Source organism: Gymnodraco acuticeps, unplaced genomic scaffold, assembly GCF_902827175.1.
Source record: "Gymnodraco acuticeps unplaced genomic scaffold, fGymAcu1.1, whole genome shotgun sequence".
Classification (NCBI taxonomy): Eukaryota; Metazoa; Chordata; class Actinopteri; order Perciformes; family Bathydraconidae; genus Gymnodraco; species Gymnodraco acuticeps.
In genome coordinates this window covers 651137-672638 of record NW_022992287.1, presented here as the reverse complement: position 1 = coordinate 672638, position 21502 = coordinate 651137, and the positions used below count along the sequence as shown (strand labels likewise).

The window sequence follows — 21502 nt, the reverse complement described above, 5'->3', positions numbered from 1 at the left end:
ATCAGATAACTCCCTGGTTGGTCTGAAGTCCTTCTATCTCCAGGATCTGTACAAATCGGCACATTATGCCAAAAGTCTTCTCACTGGGTGAGCTGCTTTGCAATATACTTCACATTGTTAGAAAAGGCTCCAGAAGGCATTGGGGACATCAGTATCAGGGGCTGGAGCTGGACAGGCTCTTTCATCAGCACTTCTCCTTCCCTTTGCCAGCCAGGACCTGACATACTGTTCCGGATTGAACTGTCCTAGTGATGGTCCATTACATTTAATGAAAACCAGGCTGGACAGTCGGCTGACAAAGAGAGCATTCCTTTTTGCAGTAAGGATATCGTTCATGCAGCTGAATGCCCGCTCACACTCACTAGTGGAGACAACGATGGTTCGGACTGCTTTCAGTAGAGGCTCCATGGCAGCAGGTGTACGGGATGCCCTGGTTTCCTTGTATTCGCGAAAGCCCTGAACAGTCTCTCTTCTGTCCACTTTCAGCACTTCGCACAAACGTAGCACCTCTACGTCCCCATACTGTACGTCTAACTCCTCTTCAGGCCAACTTCCAGGATGGATAACTTTCATGTCCTGGATTAGCTGATTGTCCCGGGCCTCCCGGCCATGTAATGGGATTTCTCTTGTGCTGACATGAGAGGAGGTTGTGGAAGTCATTCTGTATCTCAGATTCTCTACCATACTGCGGAAAAACTGACCTGCATGAATCTGTACAAGCCTGCCATTCTCACGCAGGGCAACACCCTTGAAGGACTTCTCAGCTAGAGCTGTATGAACTGTAGTCATGTGTGGGCCAGGCATGGTGACCATGGATTCAAAAACTCGTATTTCTCGAGTTAAGAGCCTATCTGCTGTAGGCAGTGTCATCTCTCTTTTTTGGAGTTGCCGAGAGAGGTCGCTGAGCTCTGTGAGCGCATCGTACATCAGTCCCAGATTGCTGACAAACGTTGCAGATGTGAGCACATCATCCAGGCCCTTGTACTTTGCTCTGTCTCTGGAATCCCTGCTCGTGTCGTTTGCAGCATTTGTGAAGTGATCATGAAGCACTCGGTAGTTTTCCCAGACTGCTCTGACGCTCCTTTCACTTGAAGCCACCCAGCGGATGGACAAAACACGCCCTATCACCAAGAGACGCTGTCCGACTGCTTGCGCACACTGCGCTAACTGCCTCTGATTTTTGGGGGAGGCATGGAACAAGGAATAGAGTTTGTCAAAAAAGATCTGGAAATGATTGAGCCCTGAGACCTCCTTGACCACATCCCCAACTGCCAGCTCTAGACGATGATTGGAGCAGTGCCACACAAACAGGCTTGGGAATTTACTACACAACTGGGTAGCAATGCCTGTTCTCTTCCCTAGCATGACTGAAGCCCCATCACATGCAAAAGAAACGAAACACTGACCTAAAAAGTCCTCGTTAAAATCTCTTCCAAGACACTCCATTAACGCCTTTGTGATGTCATCAGCCGTTGTTCCATCCAACTCGATCAGCTCCCAAAAAAACGTTTCGGGCTCAGCATCAGCTAATGCTGAGCGTAGACACACAACAAGCACCGTTTTACCACTAATAGTGGTAGATTCATCGACCAAAACACAGAGTTTTCTTTGGTTTTCTGTAATGTCTTTTGCCATTTTTTTCTTCAGCTCATGAGCTATGTGGTCGATGATTTCGCCACAGGTTTTATTGGAGTGCAAAACCCTGCCCACGTTCAGCCCATTCAGTTTCTGTACATTCAAATCAATTGGCATGTCTGTGAATGGCCGGCTATGTTTGCCAATTTTATATGCCGTTCGAAAAACTCTGATAGTGGTGTCTAATTCAGATGTATGCATAGACTGCACTTGATGTTGAATAGTTTCACCTGAAGCAGATGTAAGGATGTCAGCAGCTTTTACATGGGCTTGTGATTCTTTATGTTCTTTGATTTTTTTTCTCAGGCTAGCTTGTTGTTTGCCCTTGTCAACACCGAAATGAGACACTGCACACTCACCCCATTCAGTTGACAGTTTCAGTCCTTGTCCAGTGTGTATTCCCAAAGATTTGACATCTCTGCATATCCGACATCCTAGCTTCTTATCTTTAAGAAGGAGCCATGCATTGGTCTTGCAAAAATATTGCACCTGGTCCGTTGTCCAGCAGTCAGGTGCATCGCTTTGCCCGGTGTTGGTGGTGGCAGTTGCGCCAGCAGCAGCTAACGTTAGAGGCTCTGGAGGAGGCGGCGGAGCTAGTGCTAATGCTAATGCACTAGAACTTGGAGCAGGAGGATCAACCAAAGAAAGCTCCCCATCAGACACAATTTCCAACACAGGCACAGCATTCTCTGTATTTGAAGTTTCTTCCGGCGACAACCGCTGTCTTTTTGCACTTTTATTAATCCACGCTAACATTTTAGAAATGCTAATTTGTGACATGACTTGCTTTCCTTCTCTCGGGGGCGTGCCTGCTCTGTTCTATCACTCTACATAGCCACCCACTGGGTGGGAGTTGCACTGCATAAACACAACACACGTGCATCTAGGTATGTAAATTGTAAAGCATTAAAACATGGTTTTACTAACAGTTTTCAGTATGTTGTTACTTCGGCATTATTATTATTATTATTTTGAAACGTGTATTACTATTAAATCACGGTCAAATAGGTTAATTTTGACATAGTCGTTTCCACCACAGTAATTACATGGAGAAGATAAGCCCCGCCCCCTCTCCAGCACGTTCTGTTTGAATGACAGGAGTAAACAGCTGACAGCCGCTGTGAAACTCCAGCGGTTAGAGCGATGAAAATGTCCGTTCGGCACCTCATGACGCATCTACTGAGTACCGGGCGGCTGTATATATATATATGGATGTATAATAAGAACGGCGGGAGAGTGTTGAGTACTGGCACGGTGCATGAGTACCGGAGTACCGCCAGCATGCCGGTACTGAGCAAGAAGTGCCGGTACTCCATGGGTCAGAACCAGAAGTGCCGGTACTGCGTACCGGTGAGTACCGGCCCAATTCCAGCACTGGTAGTATCACAGCACCTTCATATACAAATATTAAAATACATCAAATTGGCTGCAACACTAATCAATATTAATCAAACTATTGTTCTTTTATACATTTTAAGAATGGCGTTTATCTTTTTTGAGAATTAGTTCTTATTTTATTTTATTTATTTGGGTTTACAACAGATGATACAAATGTTTGTGTCAGTAAATGTGTACTAACAGAGGCGGGGGTGTTTGTGAAAATAACGGGAACAGAGCTGCTGTCAGACGATCAGCTGTGCAGCGTTATCACAAACGGACGTCGCTTCACGTGACGCTCCGGAGGAAAGGACGTCCCATTGCTCTTAAAACTAATTTCCCTGCTTCTCGTGGTTTCCTTGCGTCCCTCCATGCTTCCCTGGTGGGAGGGACTAGACGCAGGGAAACGACGTAAGTGAGGGACGCAAGGAATCCATTTAACCGAAGTGAGAAGGGCCCATTGTGGTTGTCACTGTCACTACCCGATCCGTCCCCCTGCCCGATCGGTACTGCGCATGTGCGAGATGGTCCGCCATATTGGACAACTCCGGACGGCAACCCAAGATGGACACTTGACACAGTGGCTTTGAGCAAAGCTCAAAAAGAAAACTCGAGAGAGATGAGTTATTGTTATTACAACGTGACTTCACAATGATTTAACAACTCTTTTTATTGGGTTCTTTTATTTGGGGTTAAGTACATTGTCAGAATAAGTGATACATGGATTTAACTTCTGTTAGACAGCTATCATACTGAATAAATATTTACTGTGAATGTATGCAAAAATGTATGGCATATGGCTGTCTAACAGAAGTTAAACTTAGTTAACTCATCTCTCTCGGTTTTTCTTTTTGAGCTGTGCTAAAAGCCAGTGTCAAGTGTCCATCTTGGGTTGCCGTCCGGACTTGTCCAATATGGCAGACCCCTCTCCCTAGTTTAGCTCTATCACAATAAAAGCATAACAGCTAACACCACAGTGACGTGTGTTGTTTTGCGAGACCATAAATGTAGTTCATTGAGCGGTTTCACACAAAGTCTTACTTCACAGTTTTACGGCAAAACATTTTTTTTTTCACTTGCAAAATTATCTTTTAAATTGACAAACATCATATGTGTAATTCGTGGCACAATTCAAACGGGATCGGAAGATCACTTTTCTCTCGCCATTGACTTCAATGCATAATTCTTCTGAAATAAGGTCCCAAAGCCCCTCCTCCAACACACACGAATGTGCACATGACCAATGAGGGCACGAGATAAGTTTGTGCACGAGATGGAAGGCTGACAGGCAGGTAGGCCATCCAATTATCTGACCCGAGTCGGGGCAGATAATTGGACTTGCTTTTTACAGCGCCACAGATGAATATATATGTATATATTTATTGTCAAAGCATTTAATGTATTCATTGCTATCGGGATGTTAAGAGCATTCCATGGAATATAACAAAAAGTGTTTTACCTACCCTACCTTTAATGGTCAAATTCAGTGATTTATTTTTGAGTTTTTTTCCAATGAAGTTCAATTGAAATGTTGTTTACAGTTTAAATATTTTAGTAGAACATGACTGCTGAAAAAGGAAATTTCTTCGGGTTTAAGTAAAAGCTTACTATGGTCAAATGTATCACTGATATCTGATGTGCTTACGGCTCTTTTTAAAATACATGAATGACATAACAGTTAAAATGCAATAACATAAAAAAAGGAGATTTGATTTGTCACATGCTTATCTTTTTAGTATGTGCAGTGAAATGCAAGGATGGTATACTCAGGAGGTTTTTAAAAAACAAACAAAGGCAATACTCGTAATAATAATATAAGTAAAAAAATTAAAACTTTTATATACAAAAAATGATCAATTATGTATTTTGAACACTGCCTCGACTGCATACTTCCATATCTCATATTCTCAGGCCTTAAAAATCGAATCATAATTTAATTGGATCTTGGACACACAAACAAAAAAAACTCCATAGTTTATATTTGTTTGTTTCAAGGTTCTTTTATAGAAACATGACAGAGTTTTTCTGTATTTCTGAACAGTACAATCCACTACTTTCCTCCATAAAGCTAAACATGGGAATTCACTTCTAATTATGATTAATCAACAACATTTTAAAGACTCATGATAGGTGGATTTCATATATGTGACATGAAAGCATTGACAGAATGTTAGGTTTGGCACAATAAGCGACTAATATCTACATCAATGTTTGACCTTACACACAGAGCAGACGGCAGTAGAGAACTTCAGCATGTGGACACTTAAGGAATTTTTTGGTAAATAGTTTCTGTTAACTGTTGTATGAGGTTACTTTCAGCTTAATCAAACAGATTCATATGACAGTTTATTTGTGTCATAGCCTTTTTTATTTCTAAATCACGTGTTCTGTAAATTGAAATGAAAGTGACACATTGTGTGTGTGTGTGTGTGTGTGTGTGTGTGTGTGTGTGTGTGTGTGTGTGTGTGTGAAGATGCAGGCTGCAGATCAGTAGCTCAGTTACAAGGCAGAAAGCATCACACCTCACAGCCGTACACAGACTACTCTCTGTTGCTCTCTAATAGTAAAACAAAAGCCTCTCGTTGGATGTGTCAAATCCCGCTGCTCCTCCTCCGTGTTATCTGATGGTTGCAGGTTCGGGAAGTCAGTGTGTGTTCTGGTCGACATCTAGCATTCGCAGGAACGACCTGCAGACAGACAGAAGGTTAGGTTTCCAAATTCAGATGATTACTTTAATGCTTGAAAATGTGATCAGTAACTCCAAAGACTCGGTTACACAGACTTCTGACGATCTGAATCACACTGTGGTTCAATTACTATTTAAGCCTAATTTCAATTTCAGGAATATCATTACGTTTAGTTTTCTTTTGGCAGACAACAGAGGTTCCGTTGGGCCACTTGCATATTCTCAGTTTGTTTTTCTGATAATATACAGATCTGGAAAAAATTAAGAGACCAGTGCAAAAATATTAATATCTCTGGATTTATTATTTATAGATATGTGTTTAAGTAAAATTTACATTTCTCTGTGTTGGAAGCATTATACATCCATGTTGGAAGTCAACAGACACTGGAATGGAATGGCGGCCATACATATTTGCTGCCAATAAATATTTGGAGTGGTCTATATATTTTTTCCAGAGCTGTAAGATCCAGGCGTTCAGAAGGCTTTTACCTCGAAGTAGTGCTAATTTCGTTGACTAAAACTATGACGAAATATGTTCGTCAACGACCTTTTTTTCCATGACTAAAACGAGACGAAGACGAGACGAAGACGAGACGGCACCGACGGCAGTAAACAATAACTGTAACAAAATCAACATGCAATATCGTTGACGAAAAGTGACGAGACGAAAATGTAGTTTACTAAATAAAAACTATGCCAAAATCTCTCTTTACTTTCGTTGACGAAAAATGAGGAGACGAAATATTATCTCTGATAGTCAGTTTTTCTCCTAGCAGTTCCATTTCCGGTGCTGCGGCAGGGCAGCAGCTGTGTGTCCGTGCTGCGCGCGGCGGTACATTTGAATTACACCGGGCAGCGGCACACTGTGAACTGTCAGGAAGACTCGGGTCTAACTCATGGTCTAACTAACCGTATTTAACAGAAAATAAAATGGCAACAACATAGCTTGGGAGCAGTGGTCGCGTTAACCGAACGAATACCCCCCCCCCCCCCCCCCGTCAGCGCGAGTGAGTGACGAGTTGTGTACAGACTCGACGGGTAATAATGGATTGTGACGGAAATGTTACGATCCTGTCCGTCAAAATGACTGACAATGAAAAAGTCTAACGCCACCACTGCTTGGGAGAAATAAACAATGTGATATTTGGGCCCATTTTCGCTACAATGAGGCAGAGAAATAAAGCAAATGCATTGTTTTATCAGAAGGGAAGCAATGTGGCCATAACACAGCTGGTAAAAACACCACAAACCTGACCATAGACTCTCTCAGAGAGTCTCTCTGGAAAGCTTCTTTCTTATTCATTCAACCTGTGTTTTTCATCAAATAAGGACAAGATATAATCTTATTGTGAAATAAGTTTGACTAAAATGACAAGTTATTGGTTTTGGCTAGACTAGTTTTTGACTGAAATGTTCTATATAATCTGATGACAAAAAAAGACTCAACAGTTTTCATTGACAAAAAGTAGACTAAAATAATTAGTTTTCTTTGACTAAAATAAGACAAATGCTCAGACTTTTAGTCAAAAACTTGACAAAAAAAAAACAGGATGAAGGTGACTAAATATGACTAAAACTAAAAAGGAAATTTAACACAGGACTAAGATTAAAACAAAATAAAAAAATAGCTGACGAAATTAACACTACAGTTTCATGTTAAAATGTTGTGTTTCACCAACTCTGTACTGTTAACAATAACGATTGCTCAGCTAGTTTCTCAGATCCCAAGTACTACAATTCTTCCTCTGCCTAAATTATATACATAATAATGGATGAAAAGTCCATTTGTGTGTGAGTGTGTGTGTTTTGTGTCAGCAAAGGCCTCCAGGACATACTGCCATGGCAATTTCCACTTGCATAGACAAACACGCACCCTCACTCAAACAGTGTTTTTCCGTATGGGCCACCTGTGCATATCATACATCACAGCTGTTAAAGTCAAACTGACATTATCAGCATTAAACTGGCTTTAGTTTAGCAATGTACAAACTGTAAATTAGCATCTCAAGAGGGCATCTTCCATGGCTACCCCACTACATAAAAAAAAGATATGCTGCCTCCATCCACTGCCTCTCGCTTCTTCCCCCACTCCCTTTCTGAATGTTAGACTCCCAGAGTAGCACCACCTGCTAGACAGCGAGCTACATGTCATCTGAGGCCATCACCATGGGAGACTTCCATACTGTGTCAGTCTGCGTGTGAGAAACAGATGGACAGAGTGAATATAACCTTAGAAAATTAACAGGACAACTGGGTAATGAAGTATTCGGGGAGAGTATAACCTGTTTATTATGCGACATATAATTGCATACCTTAAATGCAGTATTTCTTTTTTTAAATTGTGTTTATTTCGAGTATTATTTATTTTAAACTAAATATTTTCATGAAACTTAATATTTAATATTACTATTATTATATCTATATCTCTTTATTATAAACAGGTATTTATACATTTACCTGAAGGTAACATCAAAAAAAAATTCTTCTGTCAAGTGTCTGTGGTCACAGGTGATCTTCTCTGTTGACATTTACAGTCAACTATAACTACAAATAACATTTCCTTTGTAGGTTAATATACATTTTTCTGGCAGGTGAACAAACAATACCTTGGTCGGAAAGCATCTGCTGAGCATTGCTTCCTGTCCTCGCTCTGCAAAGAGAAAAAAGGAGAGCGTAAGAGATGGAGAACAAGATACTTCAATCCTCTTTGAAACTTTGTTATCTGTTTTTTTACAGTATTATAATACATTTAAATGGTTCTTTGTTGAGAGTTTCCACTCTGGCTAGAGGAACACATTTAATGGAATTTATGAGTAAACAATAATATATCAATCTAATGCTAAAATGCCTATTAAAATGTGTATTTATTTTAAATATGTGTTGGTTGATGTCAACGGATGGCCTACCCACAAGTGCAAACACAGTTTTTTTTTACACATTTGATGAACAATCGAGATTTCTAAATCTTGCTGGCAGAAATGGCAGAAACCAGCCACTTCCATCAACAAAAAAAACATTTGTGGAATGTTTCTGGATTTTTGTCAACAAACAAAACATTTTGTCATTCTAAATGTTCATTGGTGATTTTGTAATGCCCTCTAGTGGACACAACTATAACTACAGGCTTGTCTATAAAAAGAAAATGGTCGAAGAAATACATTCCTATGGGATTGTAAAGTAAGGTTGATATCCCTATTTTCCACAATAATTAAACAAGTATTTAATGTTTTGAAGGCTCACCTCTTGTCCTGGTTGAACTTGCACCTGCAGTGGCCACCTGAAACAAGAGACAAGAAGAGTGGACTTTCTTTAGATCTGTGTATCTGTGCAGTGTTGGTTAATGACTGTAAAGGTGAAATGTGGTGTGTGCATAATTTGGATCTTACTGAACAGGATGGTGATGCCAATGAGACAGAGGACAGCAGCAAGAATCAGGCCTCCGACTCGCAGTTGGTGGTAGTCTGCACAGAGGAGACATGGTAAACATTTGAAAAAACCCTTAACCCTCAACACATTCGAACGATAGTGAAAATAATATGTAGGAAAATAGTAACTTACCAAAGTTAAATGGGTCTTCTTCCACTGCAGAAACAGAAATGAATATGTTCAGTTAGTTTGAGCAGCAGAAAAACAAGCTTTCACAAGTACAGCCCAACAGTTACAGATAGAGTAAACAGAAACAGAGAGATTACCAAACACAGTGGCTTAGTTTGACAAATCAATACATTACACCCGAAAAGTGCCGTTCCAAACATGTAAAAATGTAACTAAATAAAAAAGACTTATTGTCCTCTTATATATTATTACTTTTACAAATAACTATAGACATCCCTTTTTTAAATGGAACCACTTTTTGGTATTACTCAAATATTAACTGTTGAGGGATTATTACTTACTTTTTTGTTCTTCCGCGAACCCCAGTGACACAACTGTAAGAGTTTAGAAAGAGACAAGGTTATAAAGTGAAGCACACCTTTAGCACCTCATTTGGTTTTTGAAAAAGACAAAAAAAACCTCAATCCCATTGCCTTGGAAATATTTTAAAATAAAAACGTGTCGTTAACAATGTAATTATACTCAGAATAGTTTCAGTCATGTTGGTTTCACACACTTAATGTTAAACATTTCGGTATTGTGAAGAAGGACAGGCACATAAATGTTATCTGGAATCATTTATTATCTAATCTGTCAGTGTCAATAAGTGAAACACCTTTAGAATCCTGCTGCGTTTATTGGAAATCCAGATCTGTTTAAATATGATAGATAAAACCCTGCCTGTTCAATCTCTCGTCGCTTATCCATCCCATGTTTTCTCTTTTCCAACCCCTTAAGGATCTGTTGATGTTATCCCCCTCACCTTTTCAGGACTGTTAATGCAGAACTCTTTATTTCAGCCCTCACTAAGTTTGGGATTCACTTTCTGATAGTATATTTCTCAAGGATACATAATCAGATCAGACGTTTAGACAGTTTAAAATCCAGAGTTGGGGGGGGGGGGGGGGGGTCAACCCGGAAAACCAGTGACAAGAACACCTCCAGAATTTCCTTCCAGAGGAAGTGGGGAAAACAAATCACGGGTTCTCTTATTGACTAAAACTGATTCATGCACTGCTTATGAAATGGATTTACTTACTGACTTTTTAAGAAGTGGATGCTGTATAAAGGACATGTAATGAAGAAGGATTTCTTAAAAATACTGTGATTAAATTATACTCACGTGTCATTAACACCAAAGCACAGATCTTTGCCATCTTTTTTACCTGCAGGAATAAATACACACTGATATCAACACAAATAATAACCAGTATGTTAGTTAACCCCTCAGTGATGAAGATATTCAAACTTGTACTAACAAAGTATGTGCCTTTACTTTAGTGCTTTGTTTGCACACCCATTTAAAGCCTTCACCACTACAGTCACTGTGGTGCATTGACAGCCCATTAGAACAAGGCTGAGCTCTATCATTAGCTCCAGTCCCAATGGCACAGATAATTACATTTTAAATGTGTGTGCATGTTGGTAAGCTGTCCTCCAAACTGGATAGCACCAGCCCACAGAGTCAACAGAGAGCTGATGCAACATATCTGTGTTTTCTGAGGGGCTCCAACAGGACTTAAACACACAGACACTCTTGCAGAACATGCATCCCCTCCCTCTGAAGCACACAAAGGAATCAGATCCATTCAGATACAAAGTGGTCTCTCTTGCGGCTTTCACACCAGCGCTTTTCCCTTTCTAGCTCCGAGCTAGAGCTTTTCTGGTTCAGCTCCGGTTTCCCTTTTCTGCTCCCGCTCTGTTCACACCGCCCAGAGCCCGACTGGTGCTGCCGCTGCTGCGTCATGACGTCACCGTTTACATCGCTGATTTGCTCCCCAACGGCGTTACGGCGCTCACAACAACAACAACAACAACAACAACAACAACTGCGTCGGGTCGATGATCGTGTTGCTTTTAATCACACGAAGCCAGATTAAATTAAATAACGACTTCTCCAACCTTATGCTTTTCTCCAGAGTGCCGTGGTTCATTGTTTATTAATGTGTTTCTGCAGCATTTACCGACCGCTGCAGTGTTGGCTGCTCTTCCACAGGAGTTTATTCTCCTCCGTTAGCTCCCGGTTAGCTCACACTGCCGCTCTAAAGTATTCACTGTCCGACTCACACAAGCAGCTGATACATATCCCCAGTTCCCCTTAGCCTAAGTGAATGTGTGTCAGTCTGAATTGACGCTGTTTGGCATCACAACGCTGTTATGAAAGTTTCTCTAGTATAAAATGGGTGATGTTAGCATAGCAACCGAAGCTAAACTGACTACATGCTATTGCTATCCTATTATCCTATCCTATATAAACCGTTTTCTACAGGCACATTTTACCGGCGTATTTTTATTATGATTCTACTCGTGATAGTCGGACACGACAACCTGTGCAGCCCATGTATTGATTCCATCCGATAGCTGCTATAATACAAAACAAAACGTCTGCCTCTCTCCACAATGATCAATAACAATGAACGGACGGTCAAAGTAAGGTACAAATAAACAGAATCACACGAAGCCTGGTTAGTGTTGCCTGACTTTATAAAGTGTGTTTATAAGCACTACTGCTTGTAGGCAGGCATGACAGTCGACCCATGTTCAGGGGAGGAGGGTTTAGTTTCCTGCACGCCTCGACGTAAGAGAGACGTAAGCGACGCCACCTCTTAGCTCCGAAGCTCTTGCCTCTAGACCGACAATTTTTTGGAGCTGGAAGTGAACTGGATTCCGGAGCTAAGAGCCGGCGCCGCTGCGGTGTGAACAGGAAAACCCGGCACTTTTCAGGCTCCAGCTCCGAGCCGGAGCTGAAAATGCGTTGGTGTGAAAGGGGCATCTGACTCATTCACACTCACACAGAAACTGGATCTGATGTTGATGGGTACAAAGTGCTCTAATGGAGACTTTTATGCCCCGGCCACACGAGGACGAAAACGGTCGTTTGCGTTACTGTTTAGTGTCATACAGACCGTTCGGCCACACGAGGACGACCGAATACGGCACTAAACGACTGCGGAAACGATAACGGGTCCCAAGGTGGATAGAACGGCATACGCAACGCTCTGGGGGGTCCAACGGCTCCGTGTGTACGCCCTATACGATCATTTTCTGATAATGATGAGGCAATAGCCCCGCCTCTCCCCACCTCTGCTGCTCACCCCCGCGTCAAAGTAAACTGCACACTGAATTACAGATTATTTATCTTTCTCTCGATATGGACATAAATGCGAGTGAAGTCTAATCTGACAGGACGGAGACACCTCTCAAACTACCTAAACTAGTTATAAATATGTTTATTTGTTACTGTCGGCCGGGTCACTCATTACTGGATCAGCTGCTGCATGAGACAGACACTGACGCTGTCCAAAGAGAGGGAGGAAAAAGAGAGGCTCCGTGTATTTTATTATTATATTATATAGAGTTGTTATTCATTTGTTTTAAAGCTCAATAAATAACAAAGAAGACCTTTGACCGGCACTTTTATAATTTTGTCGGAAGATTTAAACTTTAATACACGTTGACTGGCGAAAAACTGCCCGGTTCCCTCGGCCCCCACCGCGGAGAATAAACAGAAGGGCAACCATGACAACCATGCTTCTTCGCTGCTTTTGTGGAGGAAGTTACAGCGCCACGTACAGGCTCCTGCATATGTACTGCAGCTTCTCCAGCGGTTGGAGCTAAACGGAGCTGTCTCGTGTGGACAGACACTATCCGGATGACTATTGCGTGTGGACGGAAGCTTTTTTGCGATTGCGTTTGCGTTAATCCTATGCGTTTAGCCGTTTTCGTCCTCGTGTGGCCGGGGCATTATTAGGAGAACTAAACCCCTCTGCATAATGCATTACACTGATGCCATGTGAAAGCTCTAGAACTTCGATCATAGTTTTAGTTTTGTTGTTTTTCAATTCATTCTATCATATAGCACATATAATGTAATATAATGTAAGGTGCATTTTGTCCCTTGCTGCAGCAACTGTCCAGTTTTTTTAAATAGCTTTCACTTGCTGACAAGAAAATCCATGAAAACAATGTTAGTGTGCACTCATCCTTCTAAAGCTATTCCTGCCTGTAATGGCGTTTTAATGTCATTACAAGTGTACATTGGTCCATAGATGGTTAGCTTTGAAGTACCATGAGTCAATAGAGATGTTCTTATTTTTTGGAATCCCAAATAATTAATCAAATCTGACTTAATACTCTCTTATTTTGAGTATTGTCCTGACAGTGAGGCAGCATTTACAAGCATGCTGTAAGGTCTACATTATCATTAACACATAAGCACATTTACTGAGAGCTGCAGTTACATCCCGAGCAATGTCTGAGTGTCTCTGATGGGTCAACACTGCATTAGCTGCCATGTTGAATCAGCACAGGAAACATGTGCACTGGGAGCGGACACACCTTAAGTAACACAACTGTGATTTTCCACTTACTGCACTTTTCAGAGCACTCAGGGAAGAACAAATACACATGCTCATTTCAAACTGGCATTCAGGTGAGTGAAGCCCAAAAATGCAAGCATAAATAATCATCATTTGGTTGACATTCGGGGTCAAACTGGCTGTTTATCTGATCTGCCCTGAGGCTTTATGGGAGCATCTAGTCAAATGAGTTTGCCTCGTGCGCTGCTCTGAATTCCTGCTAAAGCTACAGCTTAGCCTTTACAGCTGTCCTCTCAGTTCGCTCAAATACCTTCAGAGTAAACAGTTCGTTTTAATCTTAAGCTTTCTATTCGACAAAGGGTGGTATTAATTGGAGAGAAAACACAAGAGAACATAGTGTTTTAAAAACAGAATGAATCATAACTGAAATAGTTTCGGGATGAAAAAACCTGAAAGCTGTTATAGTAAAGATTGTTCTCCTTTAAGATCTGTGTTAAGATCTATACGAACATAGATGAAAAGTGACCTTTGAGAAGACAACGTGTCTGCCTACTGTTGGTACTTGGAGTTTGTTAGGAAGAGAGAAATAAAAGAGCAGGATGAGCGCACCTCTCCACAGCAACCCAAGGCCAGGCCAGGGGAATGTAGAGGATGGGAAACAGGCCAAGAGCCACCAGAGAATGGTTGACCTCAGGAGAAAGCCACACAGGGAGCAGAGAGGTAAGACACGGGGGGGATAAGAGTTTCAGACAATTAGGAAAGGGGGGAGAAAAAAAGAAAAAAATGAAAGAGACGGAATAAGGTGAGGAACATAAAGCAGGGGAGTGAAGAATAGTTGGCGGCTCCCTGGCCCTGTTTGAAGATAATATTCTAAAGTAAATGTTAGTGTAAGGCGGAGCCAGGTGGGGAGGGCTGGGGATTCAAATCCTTGTATGGCTGGTTCAAAGAAAAGAGCAACCTGCTGGTGGATACGTACATTGAACATCCCTTCGAAGATGAGTGCTTCTACAACACAACATTACAATATCAAATGTCATTGGTTAAGGCCTGCAGTCAGTGTTGATTTATCTGCTTGTTTGTTTTTGTGATTAGCAGACAACTTGCTTTAACTGTAAACATTTGAAAACAAATATGGAGATCACAATTCCCCAGAGCACATGGTCAACTATTCACATTGCTTGTTTTGTCCAACTAAAAGCCTAAAACCTGAAGATGTTCAGTATTCTAACATATGAGACAAAGACATGCAGTAAACCCTCACTCTGGAGAGGCGCGGACCAGCAGATTTGGGCCCCTTTCTTTGGGTGTAGAAAGCTGCTATGGATCAAAACAGTTGGAGATACATTTTTCCAATAACCTGTAAATTGTTTCAGATTTGATTTAGTTATAGTTTCACGCTACATACAACTTAACAAAACTAACAACAATCATATTCAGCAAATGTTTGATACCAAAAAAGGCAAACACAGCTCAATACCTTGAAGATGAAGACATCATGTGTAAAGTATTTTCTTTCCCCCTGCCTACTAATTCCCTGCGGAGCCACATCTCTCCGCCTGGTTCCAGCTAATAAAGAGTTTTCTGTTCTGGTCATGCTACTCTGCCTGTTTGTTTTCAGCTGCATCTCTTTTTCTCCCTGTCTCATTGTTTACTATCACTGCCTGCTCCTTCCATCCATGATACTGCGGGACACTCCTTTCACTTGTGTGAAAAGCTTGAAGTATTGCCTGTTAGTATCAAATCCCTGTTTCACACTGCTCTTCTGCCTTTGTTGAGCTGCTGTCTCGTCTCCATTCCTCTTTAAACCTCTGTGTGTCATTGCTCCTTTACCCCTCTCCTCTCCTCTTTGTTATGTTTTCCCCACTAATGTATCCCTTGCTAACTAAGTCCCCGGAGTACAAGCTTTCCAGGCTCTATGCTCGTCTCCAACACTATTGTCTTCTCTTTTCCATCCCACTCTTCTCTTTCTCTCTTATCCCACAGTGACGTTACACAATGAGCTGCAAGGTCGCCAAAAGAGTCCAAACTCCGGAATGTGGCCAGCATCCTCCACTCAGTCAGTATCCCACGCACTACTTTGACTTGTTGTGCTCTCCAGTGTTAATCTTTTCAACTTCATTGTAGTGAAGTGGAGGCCTAAATATTTGAGACACATTCTAGTTCAAAATCTGATCAAATAAGATGAATACTATCTGCAGGGGTAGACTGTCCTAATTAGGGATCGACCGATATGGCTTTTTCAAGGCCGATACCGATACCGATTATTAGTAATCAAGGAGACCGATAACCGATATTTGGAACCGATATACATTTGCAGTAAAATCAGAAAATCTTGGTGTCAAAATGTAGAATAACACAAACTCCAACACAACTCAACACAACTTATTTGAAATGCATTTAAGCATATATTATGTTTAATTAACTTTTAAACATCTTACAACTGGTTTCCTCTCTGTGCCCTTTTCTTTAGTGCAGTCATCTGCAATGAGTTAGAGAGAGAGACAGGAAGTGGGGCTGCAGGCTGACATGCTTAACTAACAATAATGCTTCATTTATTATATCTGTCTATCTAGCATAACATCCCAATAAGCTGCTAGCAACTGCAAAACACTAGTGCTAGCTAATGTTTTGCAAAATATTAAAAGTGAGGCTATTACAGTAGACCTAACGTTAGTCTAGTAGCCTCACTTCTAATATTTTGCTAAACATTTGCTAGATACATGTTGGCTAGCTAATGAGCTTCACATATCAACCTGAAAAACTGCGAGGCTCCACTCGCAGCCCCTCCCCCCCCCCCATCACAGTTACGGCCCGTCCACACTACAGCTTCGACAGCTTCAAAAACGGTTTCCAACGCGTCTGCCCATTCACTTTGAATGGGGTGACGTCACGTTGCCTCGCTTTTCGCCGAACTGAATTGTTGGTAGCATAGCGGTCCGTCTCCGGCGTCAGAAGTTGAACAATGTTCAACTTCTGACGCCGGAGTAGCCAGCGCCAGCCAATCAAATCCCGTTTCTGAAAATCTGACAGCTCAAGCCGTAGCCAATCAAACCGGGTCTAAGCTGGGAGAGATATCCCGCCGTTCATTTCTATATTTCAAAAAAAGATGGAGGAGAAACTAATTATCGCCGTAGCAAATCACCCGGTTTTGTATGACCAGACCCTCTTCACCTACCGGGATACAAACCGGAAGAACCCCTAGTCCTAATGTCCTATTCTTAAGTCTAGCAGCAGGGCAACACAATTGAGAGTGCTCACTACAATGAAATATGTAGGTTTGACAAAAAAAAGTCCAACACAAAAGCAACAAAAACACACACAAAGGGACCCAGAGCACACACACAGAGAAAGGCTGCCAGTTGGCTTTGTGTTCACTCCTTGTGACTTAGTTATGTGACAACACACATAGAAACATACACACAAACACACACACACACAGTCACGTCTTTGGTTAACTAACATTTATAGTCATATCAAAATAAATATGTAGTGAAGCGTTCTACTACAGCATCCATTCTTAAAACGGCTTATCCTAATCAGGGTCACAGCAGGGCAAATGTATTAGGACTATGTAACACGTGAACATACACTATTCGTCATGTCTACAAAAGATTAACCCTTTTTACAAACATATATTCCTTTTTCTATTCTGTAATCAAAAGTACGAAATGGTGTATGCATAGCATCTATGCGTTACTTTGTCCTCTTTTTCCAAAACTCCCCCCACCCAACAATTTGAATGCTGAACACTGGTGTGTGTGTTCCTGTGCTGCACTACAAAGACAGCTGCCTATTCTCAGTGGTATTTTTTATTCCTAAATTAGCAGCACTAAATTCCAGAGTGCATCACACACGCACATGTTGTGAACTAAACACAATGTGAACCTACTTTGCCATCTGTGAGAAAGAACCAGCTTTTATTTAGACAGTTTGATTTCAACTTCACTCCACTTTACCAATACACTATACAATGAATCTACTTTGGACTTAAGTTAATAATGTTTCTCTGTAATTGAATGTCTGGAAATATGGTTGATAAAGCCAATGACTTCCGAGGTTTTTTTTGTTTTTTTTTAAATGAATAAAATGTTACTTTTCGTATTTAAACGTATGTTTTCTCTCTTCTAGCTGATTACAGATATTTTTAGAGGTTTAGTCGTTTGGAATTTGTTTGTTTTGTCAGTTAATCTACTACTGGCCTGATTTTGAGTAAACATGACCAAAAGGTGTAGCACGCGGCAAGGAAAAAGCCTTAACATTTTGGACGGGTTACAACTGGCCAGTTGGTAAGCAATTTTGTTTTTGCTTGAGTTAACATTGGGCATAAGGGCATTTCTGCTGCATTAATGTGCTGTCAAAATAATCTGGAAATACAAAGCTTTCCACCATCATTATTCCATATTTAAAGCTCATAAAGCTCATGGTGAAGAACGACTTCCTCACTTGGGAAATGGGAACATCCGAGATGCAATTGAATGCACCAGCAAAGGTCTGCACTCTACTGGTGTCATTATAGTTATAATATGTAATAGGAAAGTATGCAAGAGAGATAGAAAGGAAGGGACAGATGGTGTTGGGGATTCAGTGGAAGCAGTTTACTGATGGAGAGAGAGAGAGAGAGAGAGAGAGAGAGAGAGAGAGAGAGAGAGAGAGAGAGAGAGAGAGAGAGAGAGAGAGAGAGAGAGAGAGAGAGAGAGAGAGAGAGAGAGTAATAACACAAACAAAAAATGAAGTTGGTAAAAGAGAGTGAGCAAGAGAGGGAGACAAGGAGGAAGAGGGATCAAAGCCCGGGGGAATGGGAGAGGGAGGCAGCAGGACGAGGGAAAGTGCAGTTGGGGAAGAGGAAGAGGAGGAGCAGGAACAGACAAATAGAAGGTAAGAGGGAGGGGATCATACTGGAGCCATGAGTCACACATGGTAACCACAAGGTTCCCAGTGAGCGGATAGCAACAACAGACTGCAGTCATACAGCGGATTCAAAGATGGAGTACACTTCCTCTCATTTTACATACATATCATATTAATATAGCACATATTGAAGAGTAAACACAAACCAATTCTAAATTGAGAAACTTGCAGGTTTGTTTTCAATGTATGAAAGCGTTATATTTAGGTCATTGTATGATGTAGTTGTATTATAATACTCTATGGTTAACCAATTGGAAACGATTAGCTGTGTTACTGAGCTGTAGAAGAAAGTGCTGTGGTTACACAGGAAGGTCACAGTTAAATCAATGTCTTCTTGTTGAGGTTTCTAAATCTGTGTTCGCGAGACACCAAAGTGTTGTGAGGAAAGGTGAGGAGGGAGAGTGTCTCGCCTGAGAACGCTCTCACCTTTTCTCCTCCAACTGTTCACATTCCTCATGTCTTTTTTAGGAATTGTTGTCATGTGAGGAGAGGTGAGCACGGTGAGCTAAGTTTGTTTCACCTGAGAAAGAAAGTCTGTCACCCTCTCTCTATCTCTGTCTCTCACCCTGTAACTCTCGCTGCTTCACTTCTCTTAGGCTGAAAAACTGTATTAATATCAAAGGAGACTACGGTGCATTCAAGTCCGTCAAAAAGTCCGTCCTCATTTGTTTGAAATGATCCCTAAAGTTTGCTATACAGATACAGATCACATGGCAGGGAAACAATTCTCACAGTGTGTCACTAACCTATCCACAAATACTTTTGTAACTAACATTGAGTCTTGTTTTCTTTACTATGCAAGCATATTAATGGATTGCATGGAAAATATTGATTTGTTTTGCTGTAAATGTTAGTTATCCACATGGGGGCATTTGTGCACATAAGTGACTTACTATTTAATAAAATATTAACACATAATGTATAATGCATGGAGCAAAGGAAACTTATATGGATCTTCTCTTGCACTGCTAAATATCATTCATGATATAGAATGTGATTAGGAATGTTAATGTACTTTGGGTTTCTGTACATTGTTGCCACCACTTTCTGTTCAGTTCTACCTTAGTTATTAGTGTTCTTCAGTTATTTGTTGCAGGACAGTATAGATCTCTTGCAAAGAGTATGTTACATTCGCAGGACGTCATGGCAACCTCCAATGCAAAAAACCCTGCATTCTTCCCTATTGTCATTTTGTGTCTCTTGCACAATTGATTTATTAAGGGCCAATGTTTACTGTAAAAATTAACATATTGTGGTCAATGGACACTAGAACTGATATATATGGTTTCTTGTTGAACCACAACAACACAATCTGTATCTGTAAACATGGGTAAAAAATCCAACATGGATTATGTAAAACAAAACAACCCTACGGCAGACGTAAACATATCTACCCCTTTATATTCAGACAATTGCTTGAGGCATTTTGTCCCACACCCACATCCCCTATAAACAAAATGAAGAGACTGCCCCATAACAGCGCTTATAAAATGCATTGATGACAACAAGATGGTAACCACTTAACTCATCATATCTTCAAACGAATACGCTTACTGTTTGAAGGTTACAGCTCCTAAAATGTGTGAATATGCTTGTTTCCTACCAATATATATGTGGAGGCTTTTGACTTAAAACAACAAAAGTATTTTTGATTATACAACACAGATATTCCTCACTGTTCATGTCCCAATGTGTCCTTGGGCCACATAGTAGCAAACTGTTATCACCACTGCTCTTATCACCACTGCTCTTATCACCACTGCACACACACACACACACACACACACACACACACACACACACACACACACACACACACACACACACACACACACACACACACACACACACACACACACACACACACACACACACACACACACACACACACACACACACACACACACACACACACACACACACACACACACACACACACACACACACACACACACACACACACACACACACACACACACACACACACACCCTCACTCCAGTATGTGTTCAATAAATAATGCACAGTGTGTTACAGGTCCACTCTGATATATACTGTTAGCAGCCTAATGCTAATTTTGAAAATGGTATAAGAGGATAAGGCTAAGCATCAAATATAAAAACGTTACGACCGGATTTACTTAGGCAGTTTTCTCTTATCTGATGGGTTTAAACAAGCACTAAAAGTAAAAAAGACACAGTACACAAATGGCATCATATATACTTCAAAACTTTCGAAATCGTTTACATGAACGATGGCATCATAGCGCGTGAACTGGACGCTGGCCGTGATACGCACATTGCTCCATGGGCGCGTATCGTTCCATTGTCCTACATTGACTAAAAATGTCAGCCGAATAACATCATAAGCTTAGGACGAGTTATGACATAGCCAATTTAAGAACTTTCCATACAAAAATAGACTTTAGTCTGGAAAAGCGCGTTATATATGTAGTTTGGACCCTTTTAAGTAACTCAAAAGAACTGTAAATAACAAAATAAAGCAATTTAAGTTTTTTACCGCAGAAAAACATGTGAAGTTACATAAAATGTTTCATAAAACTTAGCCTAACATTAGCTACACTGCTTATTTTGCCCTAAAAGATGCTTGCGCACTAGCCTATCTGGATTATTGTAAAGTATTTCATGTTTTTTCTTAAATAAAGGAACTTCTGGCAAACATTAACACATTTCTTTGTTCAACACTTACCTCCCACGAGTTGAGTTTAGCAGCGGATAAAACGAGGAATTTTCTCTCAAGAAGGCGGATATGTGAGAAACAGCGACTTTCCTCCACACAGCACGCCAACACCCTGCCTTCCGTAGCACGGTGACACTCTACAGGTTGGCTGGGGTTTAGAAAAGGGGGCTGAGTTTGAAACGCTAGAGCTTCGTCCGTGAGTCCTGGTCCTGGGTCGGTTTCAGTTTTTTGGCTGGCAGCAGGAGAGCAGAAAGCTAATGAGGAGCGGGGCGTGGAGGCTGACCC

At 41.1% G+C, this 21502-nt stretch overlaps 1 protein-coding gene across 2 annotated transcripts; it reads right to left on the bottom strand.

Annotated features, from left to right (window-relative positions):
• Positions 1 to 4922: 4922 nt before the first annotated feature.
• Positions 4923 to 21472, bottom strand: LOC117540808 (phospholemman-like). 2 transcript variants are annotated; one of them, XR_004568215.1, is made up of 9 exons: positions 21227 to 21472; positions 10416 to 10458; positions 9595 to 9627; positions 9257 to 9280; positions 9085 to 9159; positions 8939 to 8975; positions 8305 to 8348; positions 5483 to 5699; positions 4923 to 5444 (listed from the first exon to the last, which is right to left on the bottom strand). XR_004568215.1 is itself a non-coding variant. In XM_034207665.1 (8 exons), exons 2-8 carry the CDS (start codon positions 10447 to 10449, stop codon positions 5680 to 5682), a joined length of 267 nt encoding a protein of 88 aa, XP_034063556.1. In that variant the 5' UTR covers positions 10450 to 10458; positions 21227 to 21472; the 3' UTR covers positions 4923 to 5679. The 2 variants fall into 2 exon arrangements, 1 of the variants encoding a protein (XP_034063556.1); XM_034207665.1 differs by having other exon boundaries at positions 4923 to 5699.
• Positions 21473 to 21502: the final 30 nt, after the last annotated feature.

What these genes read in the sequence shown, in the direction of transcription:
- LOC117540808 (XM_034207665.1), bottom strand. Translation starts at nt 10,449, where the DNA reads ATGGCAAAGATCTGTGCTTTGGTGTTAATGACAC. An exon ending in TGGCATCACCATCCTGTTCA is followed by an intron (nt 8,976 to 9,084) that starts GTAAGATCCAAA and finishes CTCTTGTTTCAG; the next exon opens with GTGGCCACTGCAGGTGCAAG. An exon ending in AAGTTCAACCAGGACAAGAG is followed by an intron (nt 8,349 to 8,938) that starts GTGAGCCTTCAA and finishes TTCTCTTTGCAG; the next exon opens with AGCGAGGACAGGAAGCAATG.